At 38.2% G+C, this 13,410-nt stretch overlaps 1 protein-coding gene across 1 annotated transcript; it reads right to left on the bottom strand.

Moving 5' to 3' along the window:
• Positions 1-24: 24 nt before the first annotated feature.
• LOC131435817 (uncharacterized) lies at positions 25-12,627 on the bottom strand. Its single transcript, XM_058604032.1, has 2 exons — positions 10,062-12,627; positions 25-6,825 (listed from the first exon to the last, which is right to left on the bottom strand). The coding sequence occupies exons 1-2, from the start codon at positions 12,080-12,082 to the stop codon at positions 6,597-6,599; spliced, it is 2,250 nt and encodes a 749-aa protein (XP_058460015.1). The 5' UTR covers positions 12,083-12,627; the 3' UTR covers positions 25-6,596.
• Between the last annotated feature and the right edge of the window lie 783 nt (positions 12,628-13,410).

Below are 13,410 nucleotides of genomic sequence, written 5' to 3'. Positions count from 1 at the left end.
GGTTGCTTGGGGTTGGTGTGAAGGAAGCACCGTTGTCCTTTGGTATAGTTGTCTCCTTGTCCGGTTTATCACATGGATTACCGTAGTGAACAGCTTTTTGGTAATATTGACATGAGGCCATCTGATTGTCATAGGTAACAAGTGATTTGCATGGGATTCTTGTATCCTGATCGAATGTCGCATAAGAAGGTATAGGCCTTCTCAAGCGCATGCGTAACAAACGTACGCCATTTAAAATACCGGGAAAAAAATTCTTACACTTTTCTTTTTCAATAGAGAGAATCTCTCCGTATTGGGACATAGTTTTGCGAATATAAGGATCGATGACGCTTGAGGGAAGATCATGCACACGCACTTCTATAGCACTATCTTCCATATACCTTATGATCAAAAAAGAACCGGAATTTTCATTTTAAAATTCCCGCGCTTGTCCAATCGGTAAACTTTTATTCTCTCAACGTTGGCAAAACTTTTATACACATTCTGTCAAATTTTGACGCATATCGTACGATTAGTTTTTGTTTGGCGTCTATACAAAGAAGTTGAAAAATTTTCGTGTGGCGATTTTTGTAATGGATGGTTTCGGCTCGCCAAACAAAAACTAATCGTACGATATGCGTCAAAATTTGACAGAATGTATATAAAAGTGTTGCCAACATTGAGAGAATAAAAGTTTACCGATTGGACAAGCGCGGGAATTTTAAAATGAAAATTCCGGTTCTTTTTTTATCATAAGGTATACTGGAATGTTGTACTTAATGTTCTCGTGCTCCACATATTGCACATTGTTATTATCTTTTGCGAATTAAATTGCATCCAACTTTTTATAAAACTGGAACTAAACAACATTATTTGTCTTATTGCATTGAAGTAAATGCACACGTTTAATATCAAGATGCATTTGCTCCTTAAGCAGACCTTCAAGTTCTCGTATCGAAGGTCGAATTTTGCACTTCCCGAAATCAACAACAATAGTATTCTTTCGTGTCGGCGGTAGCTTTTGTTCGTTTGGTTCACTCATTTTCGAGGTCTATTGTTCACTACACAATACTGTACTTGGTTTCTTCTGTCCCCAACGTAAGCGGTTTTGTTTTCTCGATTGACTTGGATGAGATGTGAAAGTGAACTCGATACTTATAGGTGTTGTAAATTATATGATGGTTAAACATTTTTACCAACATATAATAAATTCACCAAAAAATTAATTTCATTCGAATGTTGAATATATAGACCAGCACTTTGTTTGAATTGAAACTGGTTGTTTTATCTCTGATGCACTAATGGAAGAATTACAAAACCTTTTATTTGCACCTTAGTTTGTGAAATTCAGCTATGAAATTTCCGAGAAAATTGCACTATATCGTCAGTCCACATGGGACCATCGAAGGCGCTCAACCCGGCCGCAGCATGCTAGCCAACGAATCGCACCTTGAAATATTGTTTTTTTTAAATAAATATAATTAATATCTACAAGATGAATATACATATATTTCCGTAGTTTCTATTTAAGGTTCTTCTTTTGTTTAAATTGTAATAAATTATGGTTAGGTTATTAAAATCGCTTTTGTGTACTTTTAAAAAGGAAATCTTAGTGAATCGGTAGTCTCAAATGAACGGGTAAGTGTTAATCTGTCGTCATCCACTTCTGAATTGCCCTGAGTACTTGTGACCGGTGTCCTCTGGTCAGCAGATAAAGTAGAGTTTTTCACTACTTTTCACAAAAGAAATATATAAATTTGTTAGAAGACTAACATTATGTCATGAATTTATGATAATAGTGGTGGCATGAATTTTCCTAATAAAAAAAAGTATGTTATAATGAGACTGTTTGAATGACAAGAGAAAGGTAGAACTAGGTGGACTAAGAAGAGTGTTTTGCGGACAATATTACTCAAATCATGTCTCTCTCCTACGTAATAATTTTGAATAATTTTCTAAATTTTATCACTAAAAGAATAATCTTCCAGAATTTCTTTCGCATTAACGTTGAAGAGAAAATTATTTTCTTTTGCTGTTTCAAATGTAAAAAAAATCTTCTTGACGGGAATTCCAAATTAAGAAAACAGGCGAAATCTCAGCAATTTTCTTTTCTTTCAAGAAATTTTGTTACTGGAGCTCTGCGGCTGAATTCGTTGAAAAAATGAGTTTTGTGAAGAGAAAGATTAAGAGAAAAAGACATTTTAAGATTTTCTCCTCTTAAAGAAAATTGTGATAAATTTCTTCTGCCACCAGAATTCGGCTGCTGGTGGTAACCAATATTTAAATAGCCATGAACGAATTCGATTTAAGTGATCATTTGTACAAAGCTGACTCGCCAGAAGCCTTCCTTTTTTTTATTTATTTATTTATTTATCTATTTCTTTCCATCTGACCTGGATTGATCTCAATGGAGTTTTTGGTGGAGTGGGAAAAGCCCATTTGAAATTCATCAAATGCGCGTAAAAACCCATAATCTTTTTAACATTTTACATATTTGTTCACGAAATTAAAATTCAAAAACATTAGCCTAACGAATAAAGGTACAAACATTGTCCAGTGCTAAAAAATAATTCAGTTCTACTTATAATCTATCTGAGTCTCTTAAGCCTATTCTTGAAAACAACACTAGATACACAAAGGTCGTACACACTATTGAAAACATTGCACATTGCCCTAATCGGTTCGTTCTGATAATATTCCGTTCTTCGTAAGCCGAGTCGCAAGAAACTCCGCGCTCTTAGCGTTCTTGGAAGGACATTAATACATATTTGCGAGAGAATCTCAGGAGCATCAATTTGTCCATTCAGCAATTTCGCTATAAATACTGCTCTGAGTATATTTCGTCGTTTGTCTAGTGTGTCCATGTCGAGCAAACGACAGCGCTCAATGTATGGTGGAAGCACTGACGGATTACGCCATGGCAGAGATCTAAGAGCAAATCGCAGGAATCGTGATTGTACTGCTTCAATTCTATTGATACTAACACTGGCGTAAGGACACCAAATATGCACTGCGGCTTCAAGGCAAGGGTAGACCGTACTAACGCGTAATATAACGCTCGCAAGCAATATGGACCAGTAAACTCTTTGGCGATCATCATGAGGAAACCTAGGTTTCTATTTGCCTGAGCAATTATATGCGAGTAATGATGTCTGAAGGAGAGCTGACAATCAAGAAGCACACCCAGATCTTTGAAAACAGTTACTCTTTCAAGTGTTTCCCCAGAAATAGTGTAGTTCCAGACTATCGGGCTTTTCTTGCGTGTGAAAGAAATCACAGAGCATTTGGACACACTTATAGTTAAGAGGTTGAGATTGCACCATTCACAAAAATTGTTTAGGTGCTGCTGAAGTTCCATGCAATCAGCTGTCGATTGTACAACAAGAAACAGTTTCAAATCGTCCGCATACATAAGTCTGCATCCTGGTGGAATGACAAAAGAAATGTCATTAAAAAATAATGAAAACAGCAATGGTCCGAGATTGCTTCCTTGAGGACCACCTGATTCATTAATGAAGGTTTGTGACTCGACATTTCCTAGCTTCACTGATAAAACTCGGCCTAAGAGATATGATTTAAGTCACCGAGAGAAACTAGATGATGCACCTAAACGCTCCAGTTTCGCAATCAAGAGCTTATGATCTACACGGTCAAACGCTGTTTTCAGGTCGGTATATAATGTATCTATCTGTGATCCAATTTCAATGTTCTTAATACAAAGGGAACAAAAATGTGTCAAGTTAGTGATTGTAGATCTGCCTGGATAAAAACCATGCTGATCAGAAATATGTCTTTGTTTCACGAAATAAAACGTTCCCCACTAAAATCTCCAACAGCTTTGATCCAGCACAGAGAGAAGTTACCTCAGTAGTTTGCAATATTTTGTTTGTCTCCCATATACGGGGGGAACATATACGATTTTTTCCAGCATGCAGGAAACCGCCATAATATCCTCATTAGAAAATCGAATGTTTGCAATATTTATCACATTATATGGAACGTTTTGAAGGCATCGTTCCACCTGAGTTGAATTAGCCGTGTCTGTATTGAATACTCTCGAGAAGTTTTGTGCGAATAAGTTGCCTCTTAGAGTGTTCGATGTTTCATTTTCAAGGAACATGCTGGAAGGAAGTCCGTTTTCTTTGCGTTTATCCAGTAGAGAATTCCAGTCGATAACACACAGTGCATTATTGAGTCCGGAAAAGTCAGTCTTCGAAAAGTTGAACAGCGTATCTTCAGACACATCGTCAAACCGCACAAGCCGAGGACAAGTCAAAGTGACAGAAAGCGGAGGATGATTCGCGTCAATGGCTACTAAAGGCTCAAATGCTTCAGCAGTGATGCAATTCCTTGAAATTTCCTCGTTTACGAAAAGTAGGTCTAGCGTGCGTTGCGCATGTTAGTAACAGTGTTTTTTTGCACCATGTTCAGTAGCGACATTCCATCCAGCAAGGAAACGTTCGGCTTTGTACAGGTTGATCCAGATGGATCAGGGATAGCAAAACCGGAATAAGTTTCCATCCAAACTAGACCTGGTTGGTTATAGTCCCCAAACAGTAAATGCACGGTGCTAGGATCTATAGATCTATTCAATTTTTGGAACTAACAAGATCTTTTTTTGTCACTAACTTTCTTGTTCCCCCGTCTTTCTACCATCTCGATGCAACTAATTAGATCTCTGTCGTTTTCAGATACCTTGGCCCCACAGCCCCCTTTTTACCACGTTTATTTACTTCTCTTTCATTCTCTTTCGTAACATCACCATAACCGCCCGCAGAAGACCGCTCCAGTCGATGACCAACATGCAGGCCACCCGCCGGGCCTTCGTAGCCTGGGGGTGTTTACCACGGACCCACACGGGCCGAAGGATGCGGCCAACGCCATTTGGAAGGCTTTCATGCTATATTCAATTCAGCGGCCACTACCGATTCTCGAGAATCCGCGACCCCCATACTACATTACATAATGATACTACTCTAGTTTTAAGTTAGACGATAATTAAGATTTGAAAATACCCTTGGCATCTTAAACAGTGTGCCTTAAAATTATATTATATTATTGAATAAAAAAAAAACAGGCATTCTGTATCATATTGTACTCATCAAACGAAATCTCGCCCACTTTTACATTAGCTATATATTTGCGATAATATCGGTTATCATTTGAATAATAATATATAATATATAACATTGGTTATCATTGGAATAAGACCCCTTGATGAGCTTGGTTCACTGTCAGTTCCAGTTCAATTATCATTTGAAGCAAAACAATAAACGTCTGATCGCTACATGCTACATGTTTGAAAAAATATAAAGTAACAGTATGAAAGATTGAGCAATTTTGCTGCATATCAATTGATTTTTAAAATAGGACAGTATAAATTACCTAGAATTGTTGCTTAGGATTAACATAGTTTGTTATTGTTTCATCCCACGAAGCATTAAAGTCAATGGAAGCAACAAATCCTTTTGTACTAAATGTATAAATATGTTTGTGGCCATGGCATTCTGCTGGAGCTTGTAGACACTTATTAACGAAGAGTCAATGAAATTACACTGTTACTGAACCTGCTGATTCCCGATTACTGACCCAACATTTTGCAATGGATCGTATAAGAAATTATAGTCTTGAGCTTATCTTTGGTATAACATCACCAATATATCATAAAGTGTTTCTGAAAACAATATCAAACTCAACCTTTGAGCTTTTCCTGTAGTTATTTTCCTGCATGTGCAACATTTCTAAAAACCAAATGCGTCGATAATACATAAGTGCTACTCTGATATTGAATATAATTGTAAACATAGTTTTGTTTGTTTTATTTTATTAGCGACTTTAACCGTTTCTGGTCATTCGCCGCACCTAATTGTAAACATGTTTTTTCTTTCGCGAACTATCTTCTTATTCGATAAGAATACAGATGCACCAAAGACTGTCGTCAAATCGAACCAAAACATTCGAATAAATTCGAAGAGTAGGCGAGACCACCCGTGTAGTAAACAAATGAACTGGCGAACTGATGGTGACGGAATCACAGCAGCCAGGATATTGTATTGTGGTGTCACGCTACAAAGAGTGATTGTCAACTTTGTTTTTGTTTCCTACTAGATGCGAGTCAATCTAATTATATAAAATAACTGCATGGTGCGATGTTATTTTTTGAGTACCTGCACAACTGCGGACTTAAGAAATTATTGCTTGTCATCGAATATTTTCTCTTTTTAGTGATGCAAAAACTTACGAGCTATGAATGCTCGGGCTCTTAGAAATAGTTAAAAAAAACTATAGAAAGTTTATATTACGCTGGTAACGCGAGTAAATACAACATTAGTAACAGCTAAATTAGTCAATAAAACTGATTCATTCATATAGTTTTGGAATAAATTTAAACGATTAGCCAAGCGGGATGGAGTACGCAACAAATTTTAGTTCTCATTTTCCACCTACACCTACTAGGGAAGGAAATGAACGAGTGTCATTTACCTCGTGAATTCGTACTGTTTGTCGTGCTTGATGATTTTTCGTCGTAAAGGAAATTACGACTCCCACATTAATACCTACGAGCACTGGTGGACTGATTTTCATCTAGCAATTGCGCTACATTGACGTCTTTGCTTTTACAGTCGCGTAGTTAGAGAAGGGACTTCATCCGAAGCATGGTTCCCGATGAGAAAACTTGCTGAATTCAACTTACGTTCAACATTGCATTCCTTTAACGAAACGTCTCGTTTGACATCGTCCAACCGCTGCTGCAACTCGTACACCTTGATCTGTGCTTCACTGGCCCGCTTCTCGGCATCCTCGAGTTTGGCACTGTAGCGCGATTCCTGGTTTACTAACTCCTTCCTGTGAGGGAAAAAGGAAAAATAAGTGCTGTTCTGTGATAGGAATTGAATATTCATAGATTAGAAATTAAATCCGCAACATAGATAGAAAATCAAATCTGCAAAAAAATAGAATAGAATTGTAAGGCAAGCGGATCCTTCATCATATCGGCTACTCCATTCAACTCAAATATTGAAACTGTTGATTATTGTGATATCTACTATATCTATTTAGTGTAGGACAACCTCATTAGTCTCATGAGTCGAGTCACTCAATACTTCAACAAAAATCTGAAGCGTCACTATAGGCAAATGCATGGCTTAAATAAAATAACAATAATAACAACATAATAATAATAATGATAATAATATTATTATCAATAATAATATTTATACTTTAAGAACGTTCAAATGACATCCTGTTGAAGTACCTTTATTTCTCAATGAAGCACATTGATCAATACGTCAGGAAGTGATCAACACCAATGAGGTAGAAACAACAACGACAAACTGCGATTCTACATTAATTTATAAACTTGATAAACCACAACAGATTTTTAATAACTTTCGATTGTGTTCACCATCAGCTAGCAATAGAAACATTGATGCGAAATGGATTCCTTAACTGGGCGACTAATCGGATTTTGTCTATCCTAGATATTACAGCGTCTCTGTTTGTCTAGGATCCATCATATCTAATTTGATCAACACTATATCAAATGTTCCCCAAGGAAGTTACCTCGAGCCACTATGTTTTGTGCTATTTGTGAATATCATGCAGGGAATCATCGCCAAGTTATGTATGCAGGAAATCTTAGAATTTACCGCATCATCACCAGTGTTGCCACATTTAAATCTGCATTTTTCAGAAGAAAAATCTGTAAATCTGTATCGGGAACTCAAAAACCTGTATTGAAAATCTGTATATAGAAGTGATAAGAAATCGAAGCACAACGAAATGAAAAAGTCTTTAGAACCCAAATTTAAAGAAACCAAAACTTTTCTTAGCCTGAATTTTATGAATTTGTAGTTGAAAAAACGCTGGAAGTTGTTTTTGCGTTGGAGCCTCTCGAAATAATGATTTGACGAAAAACTTTCAAAATCCAATCTGAAAGTGAAACTTAGTCTGATTCATCAATTGGCAATCTTTCTTCTTTACTACCTTACGTTATGGCCGAGGCCATCATCTTTTCATCTTATCAGAAGCAATTTTTGAAAGCATAAGCAATTACGCTACACTAGTTATAAATAAAAGTAAGCATAAACAAATCTTTATTAGCAGATAGAACATCTGTGTTTACTGTCCCTAACATACTCTTTTATATTTAGTTTTATCCTCTTTTTTGAATTAACACACAATCAGGATAATGTTTTCACTTTGAAAAAATAATCAATACCAGTATAAAATATATTTTAACTTGAACTTTATTCAATTTCTAATCCACGCTATCAAAAATCTGTACATGCGCGTTATCAAACGGTATAAGGAAACATTGACGACGATTCGGAAGCCTCAAGCCAATCGTCGGAGTGGAACTGTCGATTGGAAACTGTGTGGTAAGATTTTGAAGACGATTAAGAGGAATCCTAATCTGTCGGACCGTGATTAGGCCAGAAAATTCGGTGCTGCCCATAATTCCGTAAGGAGAACTCGACTCCGGGAACAAATCAAGTCGTATCGAGCTAGTAAACAGCCGAATCGGCCCATAAAACAGAATAGTGTGGTCAAAATTCGTGCTCGGAAACTATAGTGTCTCCAAAAACGAATTTTGCCGTTCATTCGATCCCACGACCGTCCCGCAATGTTTTGGCCAGATTTGGTAAGCTGTCATTACAGCAAAGTCGTTCAAGAATGGTATGCAGAGAACCCGCCCAACTGCCCCCAGTTCCACCCTATTGAGAAATACTATGCAATCATGAAGAGGAGACTCAAGGCAAAGGGAAAGATTGTCAAAGACATCAATCAGATGACGACCTGGTGGAATAAGATAGCTAAAACGATGGACGAAGAAGGTGTGCGCCGCCTAATGAGCCGTGTTACCGAACTTCGAGAAATCCTTTGAAACCGTGACGAATACTATTTTTTTTCTTAAAAGTATGAAGAAAACGCAACATTTGTATAAAAAAAGATCTTGAATTCAATAATAAATAACTGAAATACACATCCTAAGAATTCGCAATCCTTGCAGGTCGGGCTTCGTGCTGTCTAATATTAAAAATATATGCTCTGTATTGATCTTATTTGTTTGCAATTTTCGTTTCTCATATTCGACATCCATAACAAACTCTAAATATTTCTATCGTCTAATGTAAATCTGTTTACATAATTACATGACAACAAGATTGCGCTAAATACGGACAAGAGCAATACCCTGTCCTTCAAACTTGTGTCAGATCGGAATGATAAGTTTAGTGCCTTTTGTTCTGTCACGGCAAAACATTGCCAAATCCGACTGACTGACAGGATGGTCAAAAATAAATCAAAAAATCAAAGTCGCCTACTGTTCACCTATCACTGTCAAGTTATGCGCTCGATAAAGTAACTTTTTTTATTGTTTTTTTTTGTCGAATGGTAAAAATGTATCCGATGATACATTGCAATACCAAATCAGACAGATAAGTTTAAATTTTTTTAAAATGAATTTTAAATTCAACCCAATCATTTTGTCGCCACAGACAGCATGTCGCATTGGACGAAAGTGCAGAGCACACATCGGCAGTAGGAGACATCACACCCTCGGGCCAGAAATAGTCAACTTGGAAAGAGTCACCACGTGAAACAATTAAGAACGTCTATAAAATGTTTGCCAACAGATGAAGGTTGGGGTTCGCTTATACCGACCATAAATATGGAAATATATTTCTCAGGTAGAAATTTTATTATCACGTATTATTCTCCTGTTTATTAAAAAAAACCATAGAAGTTAATAGAACTACTTCCAGTCTTCCTTTTGTCACAGAACAAGCAACGAGTACTAGAATTAAAGTTGAAAGCTGTGCTGAGATGCTTTATTGAACGTTGAAAAACCTCAGTACACAGTACACGAGACACAAGCACTTTGTCACAGGTAGTCAGTTTACTGATGAATGACATGATGGATGAGCCTTTCTTCTGAGAAAAAAGAACTTTTATTGCGACGACAATCGGTCGTAAAAATATGATCATTCTTTGTTACGGTGCTTGCGATTTGCAGTTTAATGACAATGAAACAATTAAAAAATGAGATATGGATGAAACGAATAGCAAATAATATTTACATTTCACTGTTGATTTTATCAACTGTGTTGAAGGGCTGTTTAGTTACTTTCTCTATGCTGGTCGGCTGCACCACGTCCGGTAAGCTAACGATATCCTCAACGATCAAACTGGGTTCATTTTCTGTGATTTGCGACGTAATTTTCATGTTATCCTCACACTCCTGGTTCGTTTTGTCGTACTTCTCGTTAACATTTTTGGTATCACTGCTGTCATATCGAAAATCGATTATCTTGTGCTTGGAATTGTCCACCGGACCGTTAACTAAAATGCTACTATTATCACTGTTAAATGCAGATCGTTCGTTATTAACACTAAACACTACGTTCTCACAAATTTTGTTATTTACAGTCGAACCGGGTGGAAATACCGTGTGCATATGTTCATCATTATTTTTCGCTAGCGATTCTAAATTTATCGATTCCGTACTTTTGTTATCATCACTAGAATCATTTCGAAACTCGTTTTCTGACAATGGATTTCCATCAATTACAAGTTGATCACTGAACACTACTCGTTTCTTCGGGCATGTCCGAGGCTCACTTTGATTGGAGTTATGATCGTCGATGAGTGACAACGATGGTATGATTTTATCATATCTTTCACCCGAACAGGTCGATGATAATGGAGATGTGGGTGTAACTGATTCTGCTTCGTAGAAAATGTCTTTATCATCACTAGTATCATCTCGAAAAGTGTCTGTTTTCATTTGCGCTGTCAAGTTCTGTGGCGTTGACGGCACTATCAAAGTAGGCTGGTGGATTGGCGTGCCCGATCGTTTGCTGCGGTTCGTTGAATCACTTGTCTTACTTGGCTGCTGTCCCATTTCCTTGATCGATGTTACGTCTTCGGTAGTTACGATTTCACTGCCGACTAGCTCGGATTGGTCATCGTTGATGTCGGTAGTGGCGGATGTATAGATCTCTACTTCATGATACTGCTGCGACACTAAGCTGTCATGAATACTGCTTAATACCTCATTACGTTCGACATCAGTAGGAGTACCATTCACCGTAGTTTGAGTTAACGGGAACGGTGACGTCACAGATTGCGCCGACTCAGTACTATTCTCTACCACAGCACTCACACTACCGTTAAGATCAGACCGATCGGTGGACGAAGTTTTGTTAATAAGCGAGAGCACCACGACGCTATTTTTATCGTCGCGATCCTCGGCGGTTTCACCTCCAACGTCATCGACCATGAGATACGATTGTTGCTGAAAATCAGCATAACTTCCAACGATTTTGCCCCCTTGATCTTCATTGGAATTACACTCATTTGAAAATACTTTATCATCTAATTGTAGTACTTCATTCTCAGTGGACATAGCAGCACCGAGTTTTCCTACGTTTTCTTTGTCCTGCTTTTCCAAAATATTTCCAGTTTGCTTCGGCAGCAAGTGTCCATCCTTATTCACAGTTTGATGTTGCTGACCTTGTTGATTGTTCAAATTCTTGCCTTGTTGTTGCTGCTGATAGCGTCGTTTGTTTCTTCCTTTTGCCATATCACTTTCGAACAGGGCCGCGTTTTGACGGTAACTAGATGATCGTTGAAATGTCGAACCGTTCGCTTCTCCCCGTACTTGAAATGGCAGTGAAATCTCGCGCTGCACGCATTCATTGATCGCGTTTCCGTCGGCGTCGCTCTCCTCGTCGGCGAATTCGATCGCGATACCGTTCTCGTAACCGAACGAGCAACCGTTCCCGTGGATTATATCACTCGGACTGAAGTTGATCGCAGTTGGCGCTGAATGTTGCTTATTTTTAATACTTCCGCTCTCTGTGCCACGTCCGTGAGGCCCACCGGTAAGGTAAACCGCCGCATTGTCACGATCGTGGTTTCCTTCGTGAGCGTACTGCTGCACCGTCGTCGTCGGTGACTGCGTCTCCAAGGTATGCGCCACGCAAGCGCTCGATGCAGCAAGCTGCGATGCATTCCCGTCGTGTTTCGGCAGTTGCAGCTTTTGTTCATGTTTGTGTTTTGATTTTTGCGACTTTGAACGTTTGAAAAAATTAAACATTTTGCGAATGTGTTTTTTTTTAAATTTCTATAAGATTCTCGGATTTTCGTCAAAATTCATCAATTTACTGCTTGGCGACAAGTTGTTATTCAGTTCATCAGTTCACTATTTGTGCACAATGCCACTCATTCTCCTGCTAGCTCGTACCAAAATGCGAATCGAACGACTTCTGCTGGTAGACTGTTAGTACAAAATGAAGCTGTCAAAACTTTTTCGTTCGCTCACTCTCTTTGTCCGGTCAATCCACCGTCACCTGAAATAAACATCTTGCCTATGAAAACATCCGTAGACCTGTCGCGTGGGGTAGCGTAGCACTCATGTTGCAATGTATTTTCATTGGTAAGAGAAATTTTCCTCTTGACGAATCTTGCCGGATGGCATGGTCATCCCACACTATAAGACTAACGGAAAGCCGAGCAAACCAGTTTCATGTTTCAAAATTCACTTTCTGTGTCCACTTGAACGGACGTAAGTACGGGCTAATGGACTCCATCATTTTTCATTAATGATCATGTGTCTCCACCCTACGTTCGTTATCAAACTAACGTGCGATCAGTCAATTACAAAACAACATGCAACTTGTGGCTGTTAACATCATATGGGCAAACTGTTTTGTTTTGAAAAAAAGTTTCCAAAAATAATTACTTTTTTTGCCGTCCTGACGCAGTAGACTTGATGAAAATTGTTTGTAGAGTGAATGACAAACAAAACATAGCTGAGAGGATTTTCAGTGGTGCCGAAAATCATTCTTTCAAAGACGATAATCAAACTAACAAACCATCTGAAATGAACAAAAAACCGTGAACTGATTTCTAACGGAAAATTTTCGGTAGAATTAAGTTAGGATAGATTTGCTAGTTTGTTTCTTCTGCGTGCGTGTTTGTGTGTTATGTTGTGCAAAGAATGACGCGATACGAAAATGAATGAATCTAGTTGTAGATGAGACTGCGGTTCCCGGTGATGAAATATCGAAATAAATCATGGCGCGTCTCCTCCAAAGAAAGTAGAAAAACGAACTGCCTATCGTAGCATGCGCAGGGAATTCTAATTCAAACGACCTTGGATTAGTCGTACGAACTTGCATTGCTGTATCCTCCATTCGATTCCCCTGTCGTCGTCGTCGTGTTAATCAGAATGTGTTGTATTTTTACGTAGACCGCTAAATGTTGGACATACTTTCGACCGTAGCTTTGAGAAACCTTGACCCTGCAGTTTGCAAATGGGTTGCATCTTCTAATGGCTACTGAAGATGTTTCCTTTAAGCTCGACTTCTAGTGTAAATTACCGTTCAGACACCCTACACTTTCTGTTTCAGCGATATCGCTCAA

This window comes from Malaya genurostris, chromosome 3, assembly GCF_030247185.1.
Source record: "Malaya genurostris strain Urasoe2022 chromosome 3, Malgen_1.1, whole genome shotgun sequence".
In the NCBI taxonomy this organism is placed as follows: domain Eukaryota; kingdom Metazoa; phylum Arthropoda; class Insecta; order Diptera; family Culicidae; genus Malaya; species Malaya genurostris.
Note: the sequence above shows the minus strand (reverse complement) of the source record. Positions and strands in the feature narration are given on the sequence as shown.